This window comes from Myotis lucifugus, unplaced genomic scaffold (genome assembly GCF_000147115.1).
Source record: "Myotis lucifugus unplaced genomic scaffold, Myoluc2.0 scaffold_23, whole genome shotgun sequence".
NCBI lineage: Eukaryota > Metazoa > Chordata > Mammalia > Chiroptera > Vespertilionidae > Myotis > Myotis lucifugus.
The window spans coordinates 1,546,674-1,573,287 of record NW_005871071.1 but is presented as its reverse complement, the minus strand read 5'-3'; the positions used below and the strand labels follow the sequence as shown (position 1 = coordinate 1,573,287).

Below are 26,614 nucleotides of genomic sequence, written 5' to 3'. Positions count from 1 at the left end.
ACCTTTTAATTTAGAATGCTACTTATCTTCAAGATATTTTCTCTACTTACTATTCGTAATATAGTAATATTCATTTACTATTCATAATAGCCTATTGAAAGCAACCAAAATGTCCAGCAGTGAGATAAAGTGGTTAAGCAAATTATGATCTAGAGAATCAGATGAATATTAATGTAGTCAGTCATTAATAGCATTATTTTAAAGACTATGTAAAACCATGGGAGGGACAGGATTTTAAATTATGTATACTTTAAGTACATTTTATGAAGATATGTTTGCATAGTGACAATCTGAAGAATATGCAAACATAAAATAAAGTTATGTTTTAAAGTACTAGTATAGGATTTTTTTCCTCTTTGTTTTCTCAACTCCCTTCACTGTTGTATTAATAATGAAAAAAGTTTTTTTAATGTGTTGGGCTTACAAGAAGCCAAATACTATGCTGAAGGCTGAACAAAAATTTTCATATAAATTTATCTTTACCCCCTTGAGAACATTGTCAAGAATACTGGAGCTAACCAGGGTGTGAGTACTTTGGGATTTTGTTTTAACAGGAACTAGTCAGTGGCCTAGACCTGGAGGGCAAGCTCCTTCATCTCCAAGCTATGAAAACTCACTCCACTCCCTGGTAAGAGCCTCTTAGAAACATACAGGTGCTTTTATCTGATAGTATGCAGTTCTTTTTTATTTTATTTTTTTTAGTAAATCTTGAGTAACAATGAAAAAAACAGTAGGATAGCATTACACACGAATTCTTTGCTAACAAATGGCCTGGTTTAATTGAACAATATAAGATACATTGGGTGTGCCTTTGCCATCTGTTCTTTGAGACATTAGGCTTCTGGTCTAAGGACAGCTGGTGTTAAAATAATGTAATGGCATTTTTGTTTCTTTGAAAAATATAGGGCTTAATTTTTCTATACTTTTGCATTTATGTATAAGAAGAAACTTAAACACACACACACACATACACACACACACACACACACAGACCAAGTAAAAGCAAGAAAATTAGTCCAATAATGGAAAATAGTTGTATTTGATGCTTTCTTATATGATGTATAGTTTAGTACATTTCCATTAAAAATTTAAAATGTAATAGCCATTATTTTTGTCATGAAGATTATTATTTCCCATGTTTTGTTTCTTAAAAAAATAATGTCTTATGTAAATTGTACAAGTAAAAATGTTATTTAACAAACAAATAAAGCAGTAGAATGAAGGAGCCTGTCTAGGTATTTAGCGTGAAGAATTTGTGGTTGAATGTTAACTACTGTTGCTTTTCTTTGCTTACCACAGAATTACAAAATATTATAAAAACAAAATAATGACTTGATGGAATGCAAATAGAAAAGTTATTTTTCTGTGACTAATAGAATATTTTAAATTAAAGGAAAGTTTTCTTCTCACATATTTTGAAGCATATATAAGCTATTTAGATGCTAACCTTATAACTTTGCTATTAAATTCCAGCCTTCTCATACCTTAATACAAGTAGATCTCACAGATCTTCGCGTTAACTTTACTAACATGTTATGCTGACATGCACATCAGCTATTTCCTCATCTCTTTTGGAGTTAATCTTAACCTGTGCTTTGCCTCCTGTTCTGTCTTGACTTTGCCAGAAAAATCGAGTTGAGCAGCAACTTCACGAGCATTTGCAAGATGCAATGTCCTTCTTAAAGGATGTCTGTGAGGTACTATTTCTTTTAGATGGTGCCTTTTTTCTGTTTCAGTTCGTTATAATTCCTATTATCCATTTAAAATCTTCAAGCCTGTACAGACTCCAGAGTCTTTTAAAGCCAAACAATGACCATTTCCGTTTTTGTAACAGTGTGTAAGAATAGACTTTTGTTCGCTTATGTTGTTGAGAATGATTCTTTTTAAAAGAGCTCTACTAGCATGTGCTTTTGATTTTTAAAAATTCTAATATGTTTGTGTATGGGGCATGTATGTATCCACAGACAGACTATTATTTCCTCAGTTTTGTGAAAGAGAATATTTGGATGTGTTCACTATTTCAGATAGGTATGCTTTATTCACTTAAAATCACAACTGAAACTTGATGGATTGGAGAGTGTGTCCCCAAATTGCCCTCATTTCAAAGATCAGTATTACAGTACCCGTTATCTTTTTTATCAGCTATAATTATCAGACAGTACTACAGTAGCATTCATCTTTTATAGAAATTAAAGAAGTAACTTCATGGTAGATTGGTAAATTGATTTTATAAAGCAGTGATTTGTTTCTAAAGCTTTGTTAATTTAGTGTAGTCTACTTTCTTTGATTATTGATTTGTAGTGCAGGTTTCACTTGCTGTCGTCCATATATCCCAAAGTAGGAAACATAGAAGTTTAATGAATTTAATAGCTACCAGTAGTAACCTCCATGTCTTTTTTCAATCACTCCAGCAATCTCGAATGGAGGATCGTTTAGACAGACTGGATGATGCTATCCATGTGCTGCGGAACCATGCTGTGGGACCTTCCACCAATTTGCCTGCTGGTCACAGTGATATACACAGTTTATTGGGACCATCCCACAATGCACCAATTGGAAGCCTCAATTCAAGCTATGGTGGATCAAGCCTTGTTACAAGCAGTCGATCTGCTTCAATGGTAAAATAGTGCTCTCTTTTTTTTTTTAATAATAACTCCCAAAGCCTCTTGTCCTAAATGTTTTTGGGGGAGAGAGGCCTTTTAAAGGGAAATAGAGTGGCTTTTAAGAATTTCCTTTACTGTCCTGGGCAGGGTCATTGGCTGAGCATTGTCCCTTAAAATCCTGCTATATCATGTGCAAAAAGCAGAAACTTTCTACAGATATCATTTTAGCTTAAACTTGGATTTTTTTTTCCAGATGCATATAATTGTTAGAAGAGTTTTTGCCTTGAAATGGTGTGTAGAAAGTCTGAATAGCAAAAGCAGTAAAGGAAGACTGGATTTCAGGGGTTCTGGTCTAGAAAATCTGTTTATTGTTGTTTGGAACCAGCCTTTACTAGCAAAAGGAATGTGAAATTATTTGTACAGGTCCATATTTAAGCTTTATTCCCAAACGAAGAAAAAATGTGGGGGTAGTTTTAAGAATGGCTGTAATTTAAGTGACACTGAAAGGAAATAATTTTAGATTAATCCCCAAAGAGAATAAAATAATTCAGTTCATCTTTTTTAAAATATGGTAATTCTTTAGAGGAAAAAAAAGTAAAATTCTATAGCTATGCACATCACAAATTCTATGTTGAATGTCTTACATTATTTTTTGAACCTGCTATTTAACTGATACCATGTGTTTGCATGTTTATGACATGTTTTCTAAGAGTCATTGCATGGTGTGAAATATTCTCCTATGAAACAGATTTCTAGCTGTAAGCCATATGATCAAGGCTAAAACTCACCTGTCATCAAAATAATTAGGTGCCCCAAATGCTGAAGGCTTGTGTTCTATAAAATAAGATTGTTTGCAGATTTTCACATTCACATGTCAGACAGCCATCAATGTTCATTTTGGAGCTGCTGAGGTAAACATCAAACAAGGCAGCCTGGTTTCCTGAGAACTGTTTTCAGTAACATGGTGACATTAGATATAACTTTATATCTTAACAACCAGGTTGTTTGGGGGGGGAGGGGGTAGTAATGCCATGATATCTTGAAATTCACTCTCCTTTAAAGTTAGTTTTTGCTGCTATTGATAAGCTAATAAATGTGTGAACATTTATAAATTGTGAGACTCACAGAAATACTTATTTTGTTGAAATATTATCTATCCTTATTTGGAAGGATGACTAGAAAATCAATATATTCTAATCCCAACTTTATCTCTACTGCAACATTTGCAGTTTTTACTTTTCTCACCTCTTAATCATTTTTTAATTCTTCACTGTATATAGATTACTGTTTATATTCCAGATTATCTGCTATAATATTTAATATATCTGACTCTTCCCAATTAAAATGGGTGTGGCTGTGTTCCAATAAAAGTTTATTTCAAAAAACGGGTTCCTTTATTTGTACAAAATGGAACCTATGTGGGTTTTTTTGTTTTGTTTTGGGGTTTTTGTTTGTTTGTTTGTTTGTTAATCTGCACCTGAGGATTTTTTTCCATTGACTTTTAGAGTAAAAGGGGAGGAGGGGAGAGAGAGAGAAAGAAACTCAACGGGGTGGGGGATCGAACCTGCAACCCAGGCTTGTGCCCTTGACCAGGAATTGAACCTTCGGTGAGTAGGCCGATGCTCTAATCACTGAGCCACGAAGGCCAGGGCTAGAAGGTAGTTTTACCAACTTTTTGTTTGTTTGTTTGTTTTTTGTTTTAGTATTTATCAACTTTGGATATGAGTTGGGAAGGGATTTTTTTAAATCCATTCCTTCAAAGCCATCTAGAAACCTAGTACATTTTAAAAGGATGTGTACTAATAAAGGGAAAATTGTTTCATTAGATATTGCCCTGAAGCTTTTAAGAAAGTAGCCACATATATCCTCTAGGAATATGCTGCCTACTTCAGAGCGTGAACAAAAGGGCTGCCAGAGATATTCTTTAAAAAGGAAAAAATTCAAAGGAATCAAGAAAAAAAAGAGTTTTCTGTAACATGTGAAGAGTCTGGCTTAGTCTGAGCAGCAGCATTAATACCACAACTAAGCCAAGGTATTGCTTAATGTGTCCATCAATGTCTTCCCTTCAGTGCTGATAACTTTCTGAGAGGACACAGAGCTGGCGAAAATCTGCTAGACATCAACTATATCCTCCCCATTCAGACACAATCACTAGTAGAGGTGGAGATGTAGATGTTTTTGCCAGGCTTACCCTCAAAATATAAAGTGTTAACTTATAAAATCTGACACTGTCAGGTGAGTCAATATTTCACCCGTCCTCCTGAAATGAACTTTTTAGCTGTGAATCCTCAGTTGTCAGTTTCAGCAAAATGGCCAAAGGATAGAATAAAATAAAGATCAGTCTGCCGGTGACTCTCCCAACTAAGTCTTAGTCATACTATTGAGTAAAACTCTTTTTTTTAAATTATATTTTATTATTATTATTGACATTATTACAGATGTATCCCCCATCCTCCCCCTCTTTGACCCCCTCCACCCAAGGAGGAAGACTCTTATCCTAGTGTCTCTATCCATGTCTGAGGATTTCCATCAGAACCCACCTATATGAATTCAACTCTTTTCATATTCTCGGAGGATGTGTGATTTGGGGAGACATATTGTTGTAACTATTGACAGCCATCTCTGCTTTTATTCCATATATTGTAACTAAAAAATGACACAGATTTACATTCTGGCATTACTTTTTTTTGTCTTATTTAACTCTCTGGTAGTTTATATACTTTTCCTCTGTGTGATCATAAATTAGTATTTATTTTAGGCTACTAAAAATGGAGGTCATGTGGCCAAAATTACAAAGTAACCACAAAAGTATCAGTTTATCAGCAATTCTATATCACCCGTAGAATTTGTGAGGTTGCTACTCAAAAATATTTAATTTTCATCATTCTATTCATTTTCTGCAGAGATAGAATTATTCTAATAAGCATAAATACTATTTCAGTAACTCCACAGAACATTCAGATAATATTTTTGTTGTAATGGATTTTTGTTCTAATGGGCATTTATTGTAAATCATCCTAATTGCAGGTTTTAAATATGAGATTGCTTTTTTCCTAGAATTTAGAAGAAGGTCAGCATACTTTCCCTATAAGATAGTAAATATTTTCAGTTTTGTGAGCTATATGTCTCTGTCACAGCTACTTAACTCTGACTTTGTAACATAAAAGTGAAGTCATAGATATTATGAAAACAAATGGGTGTGGCTGTGTTTCAGTAAAACTTTATTTACAAAAAAGTGTTCATTTATTTACTAAAATAATAAAACAAAACAAAACAAAAAACAGACCAGACTTGGCCTACTGGCCATACTTTCCCAATACCCAATGTAGAACATAAATTATCTTCCCAATTCAGGAAACGAGGGTTAGCAAGCTTTTTTTTTTTTTTTAGCCTGAAATTTTTTGCTTATATCGTTTTATTTTATTTTTTAACCTGTCTTTATTGATTTTAGAGAGGGAGAGAGAGAAACATCGATGTGAGAAAGAAACATCGATTGGTTGCGTCCTGTACATGCCTTTACCAGGGACTGAAGCCACAACCTGGGCATGTGCCCTGACCAGGAATCGAACTGGTGACTTCCTGATTCATAGGTCGACACTCAACCACTGAGCAACACTTACCAGGCTGCTTATATTGTTTTAATGAGTAGTTTGGGAGTTGTATTGAAGCAGAATATTTGAGGTGAGCCAGCCTGTACTGGGAGTGGAAGAATAAGAGTTGATGGCAGGATAAATGTGGTAGAGGGAGCTCAACTCCCAGCCTGCAATGCTATCAAGATTACTTGTGGTGTAGCCCTGGCTGGGTGGCTCAATTGGTTGGAGTGTCATCCCATACACTAAAAGTTGCGGGTTTGATTCCTGGTCAGGGCACATACTTAGGTTTTGGGTTCAGTGCCCGGTCAGGTCATGTGCAGAAGGCTACCAACCATGTTTCTCTCTCACAGACTAAAATAAAATAAAAAATGTTAAAAAAAAAAAAAAAGATTACTTGTGTTGTTAAAACTACATGGACAGGTCAACCAGAATAGTGTCCTTGGTCAAGGAAATAGCCTTGTTGCTGAGACCCTTTCTTTACATTGTCTTTAGTTAGAACAAGGTTGTGTCAGTAAGGTCATCCACAGCTGATAGTATTGATTTGTAGATCAGTCTTACTGTATTTTTTAATAAAAAATATTTTTAATGTTGACATTATTGCAGGCATCCCCCTTTTTACCCCCCTTTGCCCATCTCCACCCATCCCGACCTCCCCCTCCCTTAGCCTTCACCAAACTATTATCCATCTTACAGAAGAGATAATTGCCTGGGTTTTTTTTTTCAGTTGTTCCAGAAAAAGATTTTTATATCTCACACCAAATAGATAAGAAGACTACCACCTGACAAAAATATATATTAATAGGACTTAATGTCAAAAGACTTCATTTTGACTGTTGTTTCTTTTAACCGAATATACTTTATTATATCAAAGTTGAGAATTAAGTGAGGTTTCACTACAGACAGCTTTTCAACATATTTTGGCTATCTAATATACACACAAAATTGAATTTCCTGAAAGATTATTATATTGGAAAAAGAAACTAGGAAATGGATATATTTAGAGTAACCAGCCTGGCATAGTTTTAATATTTGCTCTTATTTTTTTAATGGGGTTAACATTTTCATTTACTTAATTTCCTATTCCCTTTATGTATCTTTTTATTACTTCTCCATATTTGTTTAATGCAAGTATAAAACTTAAGACTTTTCTTCAGGCACTCTTATTGGGATGTGATTGATATATCATTTAAATTTTAAGGCACAAAAATCAGGGTTTTTAGAACTATTAAAATGTCAGCATTGGACTTTAGTTTTGCTCCCATTTATTTAGTGTAAGAATAAACTCTTGGAATAAACTACTGACAGAAACAATGCTTGTATTAAGTAGAAAACTAAAAAGGAGTAGAATCATTAATTTCATTTGGCATTACAAAGAGGTTTCCACAATATAAAGTTATTGTACATCACATCTGTTTATGGCTGTGATATCTAAAATACTGAGGCCCATTGAGATAGATCCATTATAGCATTTTATCTTTCACACAAAGTACTCAATTATTCCTCAGTGATTTCAACTTCAAACCAAACTAAGATTAGGAGCTTTTTGTATTAATGGAAGCTTGGTGCAAATCTTTACAAGTTCCTTATTTATGACGTTGGATAAAATTCCATCCATGAGGTCTTTTGATTTTTATGTTACAAGTCTTGGGCAGATTTAATCCAAGCATTTCTTTTTTTCTTCCTTTCCTTTTTTTTTTTTTTTTCCTTAATGCGTGGGGTTTTTGTTGTTTAAGCTGTGGTTGGAGATCTCTGGTATTTTTCTTTTTTTAAAATTGCTTTGGGTTTGTTGTTTAAGCTGTGGTTGGAGATCTGTGGTATTTGTTTTCTGAGAACAGAGTAAATAACATTAACTCATGAAATTTAAAGCTACTTTATATGATTTAAAAATATAAATCGTGTCTGTTTTTCAAATCCTAAAGCAGTTAGAGAGACTGTTTTTTCTAAATTCTAAAATACTTAAGATTAAGTTGTTAAAGACAGGCAAAAAAGATAATATTTTGTTTAAAATCAGCATTTTTGTCACTTATCAAAATAAATTTGGTGTCATTTTAACTTTATATTTAAATAGTATTTAGTCTTATTGGTATAAATTTGTATACTGTAACAATTGTTTGTCTAGGTTTCAACTGAATTCAAGGAGTTTATTTTTAACTGTATTTTACTTGTTGTAACCTATTTTTTCTCAAATGGGCAATTTCTTAAAAATTTCTTTTTATTAAGACCACATTATAGTGTTTTTAAGGATTTTGATACCAGTTTTTAAATTTAAAATTGTTCAAAATGGCAGCATTTCTTAAAGTTTAAAAATCATACAGGTTTGCCCTAACTGGTTTGGCTCAGTGGACAGAGCGCTGGCCTGCGGACTGAAGGGTCCCAGGTTAGATTCCGGTCAAGGGCATGTACCTTGGTTGCGGGCACATCCCTAGTAGGAGGTGTGCAGGAGGCAGCTGATCGATGTTTCTTTCTCATTGATGTTTCTAACTCTCTATCCCTCTCCCTTCCTCTCTGTAAAAAATCAATAAAACATATTTTTTAAAAAGATCATACAGGTTCTATATTGCGGAATTATCATTAAAAGGAACCATAACAAATGGAATTCTGCTATTTCTAGCATAAATCCCCTCTTTAGGTAAAACAAAATGTATACAATACATAAAGATCCTTTCATCAGTCTGTAGATTAGTACTGATTAATTTAAATCATTAGTGTTGAGTGAACAGTACAAATTATAATAGAATTCAGAATCAGAGGGGAATTCATTCATACTGAGTTCTTTTTCAGTCTGTCCCTTAATTCACAAGACCCTTATTCATCAACTAATTAGATTTAACATTTTTCCATCGTGGGTGCTAAAGCCTTTGGCCAAATGAAATGAAAACAGGTTTCTTGAAGGGTGCTTCCACCAAAGTAAGACCAGGCACAGATTGTGAAGATTCAGATTCAGGACGATGTTATTTAATGGGATGGGCTTTTTATTCTGACATGGAGCTCTTCATAATAATAGAAATTTTGAGCATAGCAGGCCTAAGGATTTGCCTTCCCCTGCTACTCCCCCTAGAAGCAGTCTGTCAGCTGTATGCTAACGAGATGAACAATTAAACAAGGTCCTATCTGGCTGGCCTCACAGCTCTGTGCCAGACAAAGAACTGTTTATACACCTGTTGTATGTGTGTAGACAGAGCCACATGAATGGGTAACTGCAGATTAAAGGGAGGGTATGGGAGCCAAGGTGAGCAAGGGTTAAAGAGAACTATAAGAACTGTAAAAGTCAAATTCTCCAGAAAATATATGAGGGCCATTTGTAAGGGGACTCAAGTTACAAAGAAAAAGTTCCTGCTAACTTCATTAACATGGAAAACTCCAGACTTCAAGTGTTTTGCTAGTCTGAGGCTAATTTTTAAAGCTTTGATTTTTTTTCTTTTGGAAGCCAATGATGTAGGTTGGTGTGAGAAAATAGTTTATAGTACTCCATAGAGACAAAAATATTTGCTGGCATTTATATCCCAAAACAAATCAAGCAAACTTTCTGGTTTTCCTTCAGGGAAAGGCAAACTCACTAAGATTTATTGTTTAGATACTCATCCTTTGTCGGCCAAACCTTTCATCAGAAAGGAGGTGATAGAACATTTTATTAGTAGAGATTCAGAAAATCAAAGAATTATTATAATAATGAAATAAAAAGAAATAATAATTTAGCAGATGCATCATCACTCAAATGAGTGAAAATTTAGTTTGTTACTGTCCAGTCATTACTGTCTTACAGAGCTATAAAATGAATTTCACATGTAGTAAATTTACATGTTTAAATTTTTTAATTTTTAAAGGTTATTTTAAATTACTTGGCATGATAGCTCAAAATACTAAGGTAAGAGCAGAATTAGCACATATTACCAAAGATCAAAGAAAGTTTTGTTTTAAGATTATTATAAAAACAAATAGAGAAATCTTAGCTTTTACTTTATCCTGCAATGATTTCTTCAGCCAGTCAAAATTGTTTTAGTGATATTTTATCTTTAGAATTGGCTTTAAAAGTCCCAAAGAATATGCTGTTATAATATTTATACCATAGCTATTTTTATAAAATGGGGTTTTTGAACTGACCTTCCCCTTAGATCATTGAACAGTTAATTCATAGCTAGCAAGAAAGCATCCTATGTGTTAAGAATAAACATGACTAGGACACCCTAGAGACGGAATATCATGAAATATTTTGAGAATAATTTTTCTCTCTTGAATATAATTTTCACAACCCTCTTTTTCACTGGTTGTTAGGTTTAGTTCTTCAGATTTTTCTCAGTGTTTTTTGGGGGGGGCGGAGCGGATCTAAAGGCTTGGGGAAGATTTTGGAAGGGGGATAAAAGTAGTTTCTGTTGTCCCTTCCAAACTTTAAGATTTTATTCTAATAAATGATGAAATTGTGTGGTTTAGAAAAAGGATAGAGTCATGCTTGATCACCTAAGGGAGTAGTGACACAACTAATCCTCAGTAATGACTAATCTTCAAGTAATTTTAAAAGTAGTGTGAAATACATTAAATGGGTTTTTTAAAACTATATTAAAGATAAGAATAAGGATGTAGATGGAGAGACATTTCTTTAAAAGAGTGGTGGAAGACCTGATATAATTAGGTCTACTACCAAGTGGTCTGCATTGCTTAAAACTTTGCTTTGGTTTCTTTTGTTTAGCTCATAAGAAACCAAAGGAATATTTATACATCCTAGGGTATAAATCCACACGAAGTGATTAAAGATAAAAAGCTATATATTATTACTCGAGGAATTCAGAGTTTGGCAATTTATTGGGATTGAAGGATTTATTGGAAACAGTGGTTCTCATATATAACTCCAGGCAATAAACCTCTTTAATTAAAGGTTTAATCTTCTAATTGACATGTCTGCTACTGTTCTAATAAAGCTTCATTTATAACCAGTTTTTGTAAAAATAGTGCAATAGCCAAACATTTGGTAGTGATTGCATGCCTTAACTTCCCATTTCAGGTTAACTGTGACTTGTATAAGTTTGGTTAAAACAGGGAATAAAAATATATGACATTTTTGTATTGTCTTTTGCTCTTTAAAAATGTTTGAGGGCAGGCATTTAGACAAAGAAAAAACAAGACACTGTCTGTTTGTGTGAGGAAAGGGCATGCCAGCGTATAAATAAATATTACTTGGAATCTAGCAATATTTTCTTAAATGCAAATTCATGCACACTTTACAGGGTGAGGCAAAGTAGGTTTACAGTTGTTCATGTGGAAAATAACACAATAATCCTACATAATAAAAGCCTAACATGCTAAGTGTCCGGTCGGCCAGTTGGCCGTTCAACCAAAGCGTAATATGCTAATGATATGCTAAGGCTGTTCAACCGCTCACTGTGATGTGCAACTGACCACCAAGGGGCAGACAGTTGACCTATTGACCAGTCACTATGACGTGCATTGACCACCAGGGGGCAGACGCTCCGCCCGGTAGGTTAGCTTGCTGCTGGGGTCCGACCGATCAGGACTGAGCGAGATGGGCCAGACATGCCCTGGAGCCCTCCCACGGTCCCTCCCCAGCTGGTCAACCTCCTGAGTCCCTCCCTGGCCCTGATCATGCACCAGTAGGGTCCCTTGGCCTGGCCTGCACCCTCTCGCAATCCAGGACCCCTCGGGGGAGGTCGGAGAGCCGGTTTCGGCCCGATTCCACAGGCCAAGCCAAGGAACCCTACTGGTGCACGAATTTGTGCACCAGGCCTCTAGTTAATAAATAAACAAGAATAGACTGTGTTTTCCATACTCACAACTATAAGCCTACCTTTGCTCCACCCTGTATTTAGATAGCATTTGGATAAGGTTTTCAGATCAGTTTAGAGAGGATTATTGACAGGTCTGATTATGTGTAGTGCTTTATGGCTTCCTGAGTACTTTGTCTCTATTAGCTCATCTACACTAATAAAAGAGAAACATGCAAATGACTCCGCTACACCCACCAGCCAATCAGGATGAGTATGCAAATTAACCCACAAAAAAATGGGTTAATTTGCATATGCAGGAGCAGAGCGAAGACTGAAGGGGCTTGGCTTCTCCGCTGCGGCCGGACCAAAGGCCTAGGTCCCGGGTGCCGGCGGAAAACCGGTGCTGACAGCCAGGGGAAGGAAGGACTATTGCGCGAATCTTCGGGCAACGGGCCTCTAGTTTGCTATAATCCTGTGGGATGTTAAATTGAGGTTGCAATTTTCTAATGAAACTTTTAAAAATAAATTTAAACTATCATGTCATTTGAAAGTGGCATTCAAGAAAAGTGGCTAAATTCAAATGAGTCCTATTGTTTTCCCTAATAAACCCACTAAAAGAATTTAAACAATTTAAACAATTATTGTCCCTGAACTGTCTTGACTTCTTTTTTTAACTTTAGGTTGGAACTCATCGAGAAGACTCTGTCAGTCATTCAGTCCTGTCTAGCACAGTCACTGCTTCAAGCACAGACTTGAACCATAAAACACAAGAAAATTATAGAGGTAACTGTATTGTTGGTTTTTCGTAATAATACAGACTGAGATTGCATTTGGAGCAGTCACCTTTCTCACAGGCAGATTCATATCTGTGACTCAAAAGTCATCTTAGGTGGGAGAATTCCAAACAGAAGTGCTACTGCAGGTTCCATTCGGCCCATTTGGTAAATTATAGAACTTATGGATAGAACCACATGCAAAGTATTGTTCAGTTTTTACCTGTCTTTTTCTTACCTGCTCTTGATTCTGTCGTGTCTGTCTTCCTTAATCACTTCCCCTCATGACTGAGTCTTCATGGTCCCTAGAGGCAGTGGGAAAGATATGTCTGAGTATGTAGAGAGCTCTGAATGATAGGAGCTGTTGTTCAGAAACAGTTCAGTTGTAGCAATAGTTCTGTTAAAAAGCAAACTGGTAAATGTTATAATAGAGCTTACAAATAAGTAAAATATATAGCTAATATTAAGAATACCAAAGTAAAGTTCTCCCAGTTATATTTGACCATGATACCTATTTTATTGTGTTTATCCAGGAAAGTGTTAAACTTATTTCCTTTTCCTTGGCAGAATCTTAGAAGTCAGTGTCTAAAACTCCATCAAATTTATCATAACCTTGTTCATTTGTTAAATAGTGCCTAAAAGTGATAATTATACGGATCATCAAAGCCAGGCTTGTTCTTCTAAATATAGATGCTTTAAAAAATCGTTTTCTCTGAAGATTTGTGGACATGCTCTTTCCAGCTCTAAATAGTATACTTCCCTACATCTTCAGATTTCCCTCATAGCCCTCTAACAACTAAGAGTATTTACCATCTAGATAGTGTTTTACTGTCTTAGTTCTAATTCATAAGTCTGGACGTTTGTTGCTTTGACTTTTTGTTAGGTGGGTTGCAAAGTCAGTCTGGAACTGTTGTTCCAGCAGAAATCAAGACTGAAAACAAAGAGAAAGATGAAAACCTTCATGAACCTCCCTCATCAGATGACATGAAATCAGATGATGAATCCTCCCAAAAAGATATCAAGGTTTCATCTAGAGGCAGAACAAGGTATTTATTAACATTTAGGTGTTAAATTTCACTAATTTGCCATGGGTGAAAGTATTGGGAAATTGAAGGGTGTTGTGCATTTATTAAGTGTCAGCTATGTTCTAACTGCTGTGTTGGGACTTTATGTATGTTATCTCATTTAATCCTTACAGCACCCCTAGAAGGAAATCATACGAAGCTGACTCAAAAATTATGTGTTCTATTATACCACACTATGTTAGGGTCTACATATAAAAAAAGAATTACATTTCTCCACACAGTGCTTGTAAGGGGAGTCTGTAGTCTGTAAGATAATTAGAGGACAAAATAGCTAAAACAAATTAAATTGTGCAGTATAGACATTTAGATAAAGTTCATCAATAAATATCTGAACATAGTAATTTAAGGCTAAATATATGGTAAGACTCTATTGTATGATTTAAAGCCAAGAGTTGGCAAATTATAGCCCATGGACCAAATCCAGCCCACTGCCTATTTTTATTTTTTATTCTTTTACAGAATGTGTTTTGTTTTTTTTCCAATCCCCACTCAAGGATATGCTTTTGGTTTTTTAAATTTATTTGAGAGAGATAGAAAAACATTAATCTGTTGCCTTTCACACACGCCCCAATCCGGGGATTGAACCCACAGCCTGGGCATGTGCCCTGACTGGGAATCGAACCCACCACCCTTTATTATACAAGACGACGCTCCAATCAACCAAGACACACCTGCCAGAGCTGCCTGTTTTTACAAAAAATGTTTTATTAGAACACTTTCAAACCTTATTTATTTACATACTAGAGGCCCGGTGCACAAAATTCATGCACTTGGCCGGGGGCTCCCTCAGCCTGGCCTGCACCCTCTCACAGTCTGGGAGCCCTCAGGGGATGTCCAACTGGCGGCCATCAGTCGGACATCCTTAGTGCTGCCACCACTGCTGCACTCACCACTGTGAGCCTGGCTTCTGGCTGAGCGGCACTCCCCCTGTGGGAGTACACTGATCACCAGGGGGCAGCTCCTGCATTGAATGTCTGCCCCCTGGTGGTCAGTACGTCTCATAGCGACCAGTCGTTCTGCCGTTTTGTCTATTTGCATATTAGCCTTTTATTATATAGGATTGTCTATGGCTGCTTTTGCATTAAAGTAATAGCAGTTTTGAGTCATTGGCAAAAGAAAGCAATGGCCCACAAAGCTGAAAATATTTACTAACTGGCCCTTTATAGAAAAAGTTTGCCAGCTCATGGTTTAAACATTGATTTGAGAAGAGTATGGAGAAGGAAGTATTATTCTAAATGGGCTGATGTTGAGGAAGGTTTTCCAGAAATTTGACTTGACCCTGCTTTGAAGTATGGAGATTGACATATAATATGTTAGTTTCAAATGATTTCCAGATTCTTCCCTCAGATTTTTTTTATAGTTATATATTAAAACTAGATGACTTGGTATATTTGTGGCCCATCCTATTTCTTGGTATATACCCACTTATCCATATGTATATATCACATAGATATCTATTATTAACATGTTCTTTGTATTAAATTATGGCACAAAGGAGATTACAGTAAGTGTGGTAGATATAACTAAAAAGCCAGCATGGTCCTTCCTATATTCACATACTTAAAAGGTGTCCTTTTGTCTTTGACATTCTCACTGTTTTCAACACTTAAACATTTTTCTTGGGAAAAATTAAATCTTAAGATACTAATGCTATTATTTTAATATGCATTGTACTCACTTGTGTAGAGACATGTAGAAGTGAAGACTGGGTCATGGAATCTATAGACCACTCCTTTGAGGCATCTTAATTCTTCCACAGTTTTATTATTCAAGTAGAATTTTAAGGGAAAAAATTGCATGTTTCCTCTTCATCTTCTCATCTTATAGATCAGAGGTCTGCAAAGTTTCTGTGTAAATGGCCAGATAAATCAATATGTTCAGCTTTGTGGGCCATATGGTCTCTGTTGCAACTACTCAACTCTGCCATTGTAGCAGAAGAGCAGCCGTAGACAATACATCAACAAATGGGCTGGCTCTTCCAATAAAATTTTCTTTACAAAAATAGATAGCCAGCTGCTGGGTCATAGTTTACTGAACCCAGTTATAGTTCATCAGAAATTGAGAGGCAGTATAATAGGTTAATAATAACAATACTTAGTAATTAGCAATAGTTAATAAATTAATAATATGTCCTTTGTACAAAGTAAGGCTAGCCTGGGTTTTACTCATGGCTCCATCATATACTTGCCAAGTGACCTTGGGCAAGTCATTAAAGCTCTCTGAGTTAGAATCCTTGTGGCAATAAACTGAAAACGATGCACATAAAGCTCTTTCACACTGTCTCACAGGCAGCAAGCACTCATTAAATGTACTAGAGTTACTGTTAAGATGATGGTAATGCTAGGTGTGTAGTATAGGTTTGCTTCCATTGAGCACTGACCTGGGTTCTTGTCGTCACACTGCCACTAATTGGCTTTGTGATCCTAGGGAGATAACTGATTTCTGTGAATCTTGCAGTGGTTTTCAATCCTGGTGCACGGGCTCCAGAAACATTTTAGCAGTACAAGCTCACTAAATCAGTATGTGGTAGTGGACATTTGGAAATCTTTGGTGTAGATGATCTGTCAAGGTCCCTTTGCAGTCCAAGAGCTAGTGATTTTCTATTAAAAGAATACTTTTATTACATAAAAGTATTATGTAATACTTGACAATTAGCTTATAAGAATCTATTGTGTACTTCTTTATTACAGTACTCAGCATATTAGAAAAGAGGGGGAAACATCTGTTCTTTGTGCACATCATGTTAAGGATCTGAGAGTCTCTGCTCAATAATTTATTTCTGAAATATCAGTAGAATTTTCTAGAATTTATTCCAAAGCATCTCCCTCAAATGTTTTTTCTGATATCTTAATGCATTTTTATTACAGAAATTTGGAAAATACAGAACAGTGTACATAAAAAATCACAAGAAACTCTACCACCCAGAGTCAACCACTGTCTACTTTTCAAGGAATATCTCTTTTCCCATAAATGTAGTTTAAATTTGAATTAAACTGGAAATAATTTGTATAATGTCAACTTTTTTACATTTAACAGTGTATTTTTAACTTTTTCATCTATTCTTAAGTGTTTCCTGCAAAATGGAAGAATATTTTTACCACCCCAAACAGTCTCCACATGCCCCTTTGTAATCCGCACCCTTTCCCATCCCCTAACAACCATTGATCTGCTTTCCATTACCATAGTTTTTTTCTGGAAGTTCATGTAAATAGACTCATACAGAATGTAGTCTTCTGTGTCTAGCATCTTTTACTGAATGTGATCTGCAGCTTGATTTTTTTAGAGCATGCATTGTAGGCCATTGTGTGGATGTACGAGATTTATCCAACCCACCTCCTATTATTGGCCTCCAGTGTGTCACTAATGTAATAGTTCTGTGATCAACTTTCTTTACATAAATTTCTGTGTACATCTCTAATTATATCCATAGGATGAATTTCTAAAGTTAGAATTGGTGATTAAGAGGTAATGAATATTTTAAGGCTTTGGGTTTTTATTTTGCCAATTTGTCCTTCAAAAATATTGTTTCAGTTCCCCATGTTTTTAAAATCTTTTTATCCTCACCTGAGGATATGTTTACTGATGTGAGAGAGAAACATTGATCAGTTGCCTCCTGTATGCGCCCTGACCAGGAATTGGACTGATGCTCCAACCTACTGAGCCACCCAGCCAGGGCTAGTTCATCCAGGTTTTTAATTATCACTACTGATGATATTTCTCTCTGGAATAAAAAATAGTGATTTTCTGAGATACTTCTCTCACTCTGTGCCTTCAAGCTTTTTCCTCTTTACCAGGTGACTGCCAGCATATATTTAAGAGTATAGGTCACGCAAATTAAGGCACTAGCGAACCAGGACAGTGCTTCCCAAACTTTAATGTACATATAAATCAACTTGGGATCTTGTTAAAATGCAGATTTCTATGTTTTTAACAAGCTCCAGTAATGCTCATGCTGCTGATCACATTTTGAGTGGCAGAGTGCCTAGAATATTATGTAGTCATTCAAATTATACTTATGAAGAATTTCACTAACATGGAGAAGTCTTCAAGCTGTACTATGCAATGGAAATGCATTTTTTAATGTACAGCGTGGGACAAAATAGGTTTACAGTTGTATGTACGGAAAATAATACAATCATTAATAAATAATAATACAAGAATAATCTCTGTTTTACATATTCACAACTGTAAACCTACTTTTGCCTATCCTATTTGTGGTATCATTTGAATTGCATTTGAAGAAAGACCAGAAAGAAATAGACATTCATGTGAAATGTAACTATTACTACTGTTTGGTAAAATTTATAGGTAATTTTTTTGCATCTTTATACTTTATAATTTCATTCAGTAAACATATCTATGCTTTATAGGGAATCTAACAGGCATTGTTGTTCCTTTGTTTTCCAGCAGTACTAATGAAGATGAGGATTTGAACCCAGAACAGAAGATAGAAAGGGAGAAGGAGAGGCGGATGGCTAACAATGCCAGGGAGCGTTTGCGTGTACGGGATATCAACGAGGCATTCAAAGAGCTTGGTCGAATGTGTCAACTTCATTTAAAGAGTGAAAAACCCCAGACAAAACTCCTTATTCTTCATCAGGCCGTGGCAGTCATCCTTAGTCTAGAACAGCAAGTCAGAGGTAAGTAGGTTCAGCAAAGATACCTAACTGTTCTGCCTCAGGTGGGCAGACATTTCTGTTTCCACTCACTCTTCTAGGCATATTGTTTGCAAGTCCAATTAGTACTTCTGCCACTGTATCATCTGGATCAAATTTCCTTTCTACTTCTCTCACCTCTGTCTCACTGTATTGGTCAGTATCCATAGGCTCAGTGCTTCACACAAACCAGCAAAGAGTAATTCTATGTAACAATGCAGAACAGCCAGCCTCCTCCTGCTGCTCAGCATTATGCTTTGTGCCTCTTTGTCTTGTTGATTCTGGTGTCCAACACTTGAATTTACCTGCCTAGACCTGTCCTCCTCCTGCTCCTTCAGTCTTTCCTACTTCTCTGCACTCAGTTTCTTGCCTGCTTTACCCTGGGGGCATCTACTAGGTCATGCTGTTTAATAGCATGCCTGGTCATGGCCCCTCCTGGCTTGGCCTCATATGGATGTCCTCTATACCCATGTCAGTAAGGTATCAGGACTTCTTTGTTGATCCCTGATCCGGAATGCCATGAACTTCTTGGGCTGGTATGCACTGGCAGGCCTGTGTGTCCCTAAGAGCAAAAGTGTAATTATTAGGCTCGTCCACTAGGACTCAGACAGCTCCCCCAGCTGTTCAACTTCTCAAAAAGTTTGATGGAATCTTGAAGATGCTTTGAAACTTCATTTTTTGAACAAGCATTTATTACTCTGTTCCATTCAGCTATGTGCTAGACCCTGAATTACCAGTTATCACAAACCCTTGAGAGGTTCTACCATTGATCTTGCTTTTTTGCATATTACTTGTATATCTTTTTATCCAAAGTTATGAATGCCTCATCCTAAGCCTTTTTTCAAGAATTTATAGATGTAACCTTGGGTTTCAGATTCTGCCTCTCTCTTCATTGAGAGAAATTCATCTGTCTTATTTATTGGATATTTATGTAATATTTTTATGTGAAGGAAGTTGGAAAAGAAAAAAGAAATAGGAATAGACAGATGCTTGACAACTATAACCATGAAACTCTCTGCACTGATTACAGGAAGAGTACTCTCTTTAGTAGGGAAAGCAGAGTTAGAGAACTAGAACACACTTTCAGAAAAACATACAACAGTAACTTATCCATCCACTTCCCATCAGTTTCTACAAAGGTGTTGATTTTGTTTTCATGTCTAGTTTGGGCATCCCCTGGACATCCTCTGGACTCTCTGGGCTCCCCTCTGGTTTGGGAGGGTGCTCCAAGACTATAAGTAGCTATGTACATCCTGTCATCCCTGGACCAGTGTTCCACTAGGCGGGCAGCCAGACCCAGGCCCAGTGCATCTGGAGAACAGCAGGCAAAGTGGCTTTCCCTCCAAGCCTCAGATTGTGCCAAAGCACTCTTGGTGCCTTGGTGCCCCACATATTAAATCCTATCTGGTCCCTGCCATTGCCGATTTAAGCCTTTACCTTATTATGACTACAAGTTTGCTAATCCTCAGCAGATTTACTTATTACCGTCATGTTTGTACTCTCAGCTTTTACTAAAGGTTGAATTACAGGTCAAGTACTTCCTCATCAAACTCCTTCACAGGGCAGTGTATCAGCTCCTCTTTCCGTGATAATTTAGACTCGATAGAACTGTTGCAATTTTAGTTTCCTGGTCTCTTAGCTGAAGGTGAGTAAACTAGGACAATGTTTCCCAAATCGGCTTGGTCGCAGGATCTCCTGAGGCTTTTCCTTTTTCTAAACACATTTCCAGACTGTAACCTAGTAGATTTTAATTTAGTTGCAACAAGATGGTCAAACATGGTAGTCTTTGCATATTCATTGATAATACTCTCCTCCTTACTAAAATGAATAAAAATGGAATTAACTCACAAGGACAAATGGGAGATAAAAGAGCAGCGGAGATAGCAAAAACTGTATTATGCACGATGGAAAGAAAGTAGAATAGTGGAAACTGACTTATTTAGAGAGAGAGATGAAGGGAGCCTGGAGGAAAACCAGCAAGAAGCAGAGCAGGGTGCCGCGCAGAGCCCCTTTTGTGGACGGCTCTGCACTTTGGAGGTGCTGATTATTGCAACAGCATCAGGCCGGAAGCAGAAAGACTGGTTGAAGATCTTCTATGGAAAAGTTGGATCCCTAAGTCTCTTCTCCACTTCATATTGCTTCTGCCCTCTCTTCTCTTCCACCGTAAAAGACAGAAGGGGTATTTTCTAGGGGGAAAATGAAATCAGAAAGGCTGCAAATATGGATCACCAAGAAAAGCAGAGGATCTGAGAGGCATGAAATTGAACAGTGAACCCTTCAGCCCTGTGTCCCGCTTTGCTTTCCTAGTGCTGGCAGCCAAGTATATTAACCCCATCTTCATCTTCAAAAAATTGGAGTGTTCTTTTCTAGAGAAACTAAATGCTCTAGAGAAAAGACCTCCAGATTTAGCATTACTATGTCTCAGTTTTGGATTACCATAGAGTAAAACTCTCAGAAATAAAAATAACAGCAATTTGCTCAGTTTAAGACCTAAGAGTCCCTGATTCATAACTTATGACTGTAGTAATAAAAATTATTTTCCTCTGTTTCAGAGAGGAATCTGAACCCCAAAGCAGCCTGCCTTAAAAGAAGGGAAGAAGAAAAAGTTTCTGCCGTATCGGCAGAGCCGCCAACCACACTACCAGGAACCCATCCTGGGCTTAGTGAAGCTACCAACCCTATGGGTCATATGTAAACATCAGCCAGGTAAGTAAGAGTGTGAAAAGGAGGTCACCTCATTTATCTCAAAGTTAGAACCTTTGAACAGAATGCTCTAGTGGCACTGATTGTGCTAAAGGTCAGGTGTAATTTGGAATCCAACAGTTTACCTTTCTGTTGTATAGTCATACTTACAGAGCCAGTGTCATCTTATACCCGGTTACTATTCTCTTCAAAGTGCATCCTGTGGTTTATAAAGAATTTGGGGTTCTGTTCTGGATCATCACGAATGTCATTCTGGTCCAAGAACAAAATAGTGCAATGACTCTTCCTCCAAAAAATACTTTTGCTGCCACTTATACTCCTCATTTCTCTACTAGAAATACTTAGCTGTATCGTCAACCAGTTTTCTGTTAACCATCCACCTCTTCTTTGCCATGAAATCTTCATACATATACAAAAAATTACTGCTTGTTTCCATTGGATCAATAATGCAAGTTTGTAATATGCATCTTTATTCCCAGTAAGAATATCAGTTACACCTTGAATCTACAGATGAATGTAAAGGTGTCATATATGCTAGAACCAGAATGCCCTTCTCTCTGGAATTATACTTGTTGAAAGATGGTTCTTTTATTTTCCTCTTCATGGACTAAATACAGTTTACTTCCTTGTGATTTTTTTTAACTGAGTGACAAAAGTAATATGAGATTGTTGCCCAAGTTGTTCATTTGAATCACCTTTTTCTTAACTATATGCATTTATGTTATCTATAATCTAAGTTGTATAGTTAATGTTTAGGTGGCAGAAATTAATGTAGACTGTAATTAAATATTTTGGACAGTAGCATTTTAGCTAATCATCATGGATTAGGAGTAGAACTGGGAACTTCATTTTATAATCTGCTTCAGCAATGGGTAGTTATTTTCCCAGTTTCATCAGGAGATTAAAAGCAGTAAGCAAAGATGAATGAATGGGAGGTGTGGAACAGGAAAATAATTTCGAATACAATTTCACTTGATCAGCTTTATAGCTGTCATTTTGAGCTGAAAGTCTGGAATTTGATAGAATAGTTTGCAAACTACAAACACTAGTCAGTAACTCACCCTTTCCTGAAAACTATGGTTCCTACCACCTCTACACATAGCCTTCCTAGGAACAAACTATACCAAAAAACTTCATTAGGGGCCAAGAGGAAGAATGTCAATGTAATTATTTAAGTATCGATTATATTCTAATATTAGCACACTGGATAAAACTCTAAGCCATGTCCCCCACAAAAACCACCCAGCAATCTAACTAACTGTGCAGGCCCTAGAGACTTCAGGCAAGAGCTGGTTAACATGCAGGCCCTCGAAAACCCACGCCACTGCTTCCTATTCTGTGGAAAATACAGAATATCCTGAAAAAAATTGTTTTCAAAAATAAACTTTGAAATTTTAAAATAAAAACATACCACTGTTTCTTAATGCAAAAATGACTTTCTAAATTAGCAGATTATTTTGAAAAAGTGTGATGCGAGGTAACTTCTTATGCTCAGGTCCCAGATAACCACCGGGCTGTGAAAAGAGTGCTTTATGTTCATCTGTCACATTTATCTCAGAGCCTGTGTCTTATTTTTCTTGTTTCTCTCTAGTTTGTTGTACCCGTTTTCTCTTACCCTCTCCCCCCATTTCTCTCTCTTTAACTCTCTCTCCCTACCTCACATCTATCTTCCCCGCTCTGTTTACTTCCTGCTCTTTTTACTGCCTCTGTATCTCATATGACTTTCCTATCTCTACGCATATCTCTATAATGAGGAAATTCCCCCACTTAAATTAAACTTTTGAGATTCCTACCCATCAAAAAGAGTTTTATCAAAAATACTTTTTTAAAAAAAAAACAATGTAGTAAATGCACTTCGTTCCATTAGATTTTATTGGTTAGTGTTTATAATTTCATAAAGGTAGTTGTCTGGTTTCACCTGATAACCTTCAATTCTTTATAGAACTGGGCGGCAGATGAAAACCAGCAAGAGACTGAGCATCAGGAAAATAACTGCTAGAATCAAATTAGCTGATAAATGATCACAGAATGAATGACTGTAAAAGCACAAGAATTTTCCACCATGTAATATAAGGCCAGGTGGCTTTGAGTATCTCAGTTATCCATCCCTAAGAGCATCCCTCTATTACAAACAATACTGTGGTTATTGTTGGAAAAGGAGGTGAAAAGTATGAATCTTCCTAAAACTATTTCCATAAAAAATGGCTAAAATGGAAATTTTTAGAGTCACTATCTATATTATATTAAGGATATAAATATGTGTAAAATGTGGACTATACATTTTCTTAAAAATTCATTGAGCAAATATTTCTAGAGGACCTGCTATTGACCAGGAACTGGGATCAATGTGAAGATGAATGCAAAATGGTCCCTGCCTTCAGAAATGTTCAGTTTAGAGAAGATAGGTATGAACTGTTAACACAGTGTGATTGATGGGCTGGAGGTAACAGGAAATGTGTGTGTTAACATTGCGTCTTCCCTGAGAAATGCATGGGTAGAACCTCAAAGCTCAGGTATTGTCAACTGGAATGTTGCTCAAATTAAGGTTGGCTTAATTGTCACAGCTGTTGTATAAGCCTGTATTTTGTGATTCTATAATCACATGATCTCCTTTAAAAATCTTACCACATCTTCAAGTAAAACTATTTTAATTACACCTTGAAAGGAAGAGGCTTATTTAGAAGTCATTTAGAAGACTGCTAATTTAGTGTAAAACTGGGTATAAGGAATGTCAACCTTTTGGGTTTTTTTTTTCTGGGGAGGTGTTTATTTTAACAATGATGTGCTAATTGGTTCTGTTCTCTCCCTTGGCTCTCCCTGCCACAGTTCCAGAGTTATCAGTAGGCTAGATAGAAGGTGAACTCTCCTCATAAGGACTGGACAACTCAGATTATCTGAAGACAAACCTGATAGGAGGGAGAAGAAAAAACAAGACACTTGAAGCAAGAAACTCAATGTAATCCTACGATCAAAGCAACTGGTCAACACTTCCATCAGAAGTGAAGATAGGAAGCTCATCAGACAGAACGTCGCCCAGGAGACGTCTGCAGCGTGTCATTTTGTCGCAAGCAGTGTGTCGCTTCTGCACAATCAGAGATTGTCTCGATCTCTCCACTCACCGTGGAAGTTGCCTTGTGCCTAAACTGAATTGACAAATGCATTGTAACTACAAATTTTATTTATTGTTATGGAACTGTAAGGTCTACATATAAAGGGAAAAAGTTAATGTGGAAAGCTGATGTACACTCAGCTGATGCCAGCATTCGTTAAAGCTGTTCACGTGCAGAGAACAAAGCAGTGACAACCATTGGCCCTTAGCATTCCCGGCATACCTGTTAGTGTCTTAAAAGGAAGGGAAAAGTCTTTTGTTGCCCTCTCCTATCCTTTTGCCATATGAATACTGTTTTTCATAAAATAGGAAAATACTACTTGGTATAGCTTTTCTCTCACTTTCATTTTTTCATTCATTTTTTATTTTCTCGTTGTGGGTGTTATATTTGGTCTCTGAAATGGAGTAGCTTATGGTCACAGTCCAGAATCCCCCGTGTAGCCCTCTGTGCTGTGCCTGTTCACCTTACAAAGATAAGCAGAGACCATCTGTGACCATAACTTAGCTACGATTTTGAAAGGGGAAATTACGTCCCCTAGATTTTCCCAAAAATAAATGTTGCTTTATTTCCAATAATAACCAAGACTTTTCAAGCTTCTAGGTTTCATAGTAAAGCTTGTAATAGGAAGAAGTGTAAATTACAAGGGAAGAATCTACTATTTAGAAATTGCTTTGTTTTCCAAGCAGTAAGTACTACATAATAGTACTTATAAAGTGTTAGCTATAAGTAAACACAAAGCGGATTTAAAATACAAAGAAGGTTTCAGGCTGTAGTTATGGTGACCCTAACAAAACCCAGTAGTCACCAAGGCAGGTAGTGTGATAAATGAGCACACCACTCTGAGGCTAGTTACTCAATGGGATAGAAGAGCAGCGGTCACCCATGTTTCCTTTTCCAGCCTTTATTTCTCTGTCATTTGGATGGCTGGGCAGTGGGGAGGAATTCAGTGGGTGATTTAATCAGCTGTAAACCATCTGCCCTGCCCCAAGAAGATGAGCCAGATTAGCATTAAACCAGTGCTTGTCAGTCCATCATAATGCTGTGCACTAACGCACCCCTCTGTCTCTTACCCTTAAGAGTTGTTTTTGTTAGACATAATAAGTAAGCACTTTGAACTTCCATGAAATCTGTCTTCCACCACAACTACCCTGGGAGAGAAAAACATGCTAAACAAGGTTGTCTTGGCTTAATAATTCCTTATAGCCAGTATCAACAGTGGCAATCAGCACACAGAAGAAAGGACCCAAATCACTATGTAGCTTAAAGATTTCTGTTCATTTGAAAGAACAAAAACAAGACAGAACTTCAGATCCTCCAATCAGGATGATTCCTAACAAGTCAGTCTTTTGTGAACTTAGTGGACTTTTTAGTTACTTTAATTTGCATATATTCTCCAATTACATCAGACTCTCTCTGTGGCCTTGTTCTTCATTTCAGTGTTAATCAGCTAAACAGAAATTGTTGCTTATGATGTGTGAGTGAACATAGGCCACTGCCTGGCCTTTTCCTTCAGAGCTTGTTGTCTTTTTCGCTATATTAGACTTTGCAGTATGCCCAGAAGCTTTCCTTCATAAAATAGAGAGAAAAAAAACATTTGGCTTATTTTTCACTGTAGCTAGTCTTTTATACAATAATCTTGTAAGAAAATTTCTTGAATTCTAAATATTACTCTTTCTAGATTTTTGAAATCGAAAAGTTTTCAGTAAAAAGTTTCTTACTTTATTTTATTATATTAGGTAGTAAAAATGTAGGGTTATTTACCATAACCTGTTCATTAATATCAGAAATTTACAATAGCATTTTAAGACCATAGTAGGACTCTAGCATACCGTGTAGTACCTATGGAGTATTGTAAGAGCTAATTGTCCGAGATGAATTGCTTCTCATCTTGTTCTCCAGTTTCCATTGTTGGTTTATTGCAGATTTGTATCCTGTGTCAAATTCAAGGTATTATTGATAAATCTTTTCAACCAGCAGCAAGAAGTTCAAAATTTTTCTGTCACTGTAACAGAAAACACAATATGTATATAACATTTATGTAGCAATAAATGTGCCATCTTTTTTTAACATAGTAAACTAGTGAGTTTTTTAAATTCCTCTCTCAAAGAATAATGCATTTTGTTTTCTTCATCTCATTCCTCTCAGAAATGCCCACACTGCTTTTCTTTTACCCCCGCCCCAGCTTTATTGAAATATAATTAACAGGTAACGTTGTAAAGTTTAAGGTATACAACATAATGATGTAATATATGCATATATTGCAAAATGATGACCTCAATAAGGTTATTTAACATCCATCACCTCACATAGTTGCTTTTGTGTGTGTGGTGAGAGGTGCATGCTGCTTTCATATCTGCATCATTTATAACATTAAA

General features: G+C 36.4%; 1 protein-coding gene across 5 annotated transcripts in view; it reads left to right on the top strand.

The window, feature by feature from the left end:
• TCF12 (transcription factor 12) overlaps positions 1 to 26,345 on the top strand; it is a 349,904-nt gene extending 323,559 nt beyond the window's left edge. For 3 of the 5 annotated variants that reach the window (XM_023751610.1, XM_023751611.1, XM_014453406.2), the window contains 8 exons: positions 555 to 628; positions 1,626 to 1,697; positions 2,412 to 2,618; positions 12,594 to 12,696; positions 13,570 to 13,732; positions 18,179 to 18,411; positions 20,979 to 21,132; positions 23,956 to 26,345. In XM_023751610.1, the coding sequence (XP_023607378.1) occupies positions 555 to 628; positions 1,626 to 1,697; positions 2,412 to 2,618; positions 12,594 to 12,696; positions 13,570 to 13,732; positions 18,179 to 18,411; positions 20,979 to 21,121 (995 nt within the window). In that variant the 3' untranslated portion in view covers positions 21,122 to 21,132; positions 23,956 to 26,345. The remainder of the gene's footprint in view (positions 1 to 554; positions 629 to 1,625; positions 1,698 to 2,411; positions 2,619 to 12,593; positions 12,697 to 13,569; positions 13,733 to 18,178; positions 18,412 to 20,978; positions 21,133 to 23,955) is intronic. The other 2 variants (XM_023751612.1, XM_006085912.3) reach the window with 1 other exon arrangement.
• Positions 26,346 to 26,614: the final 269 nt, after the last annotated feature.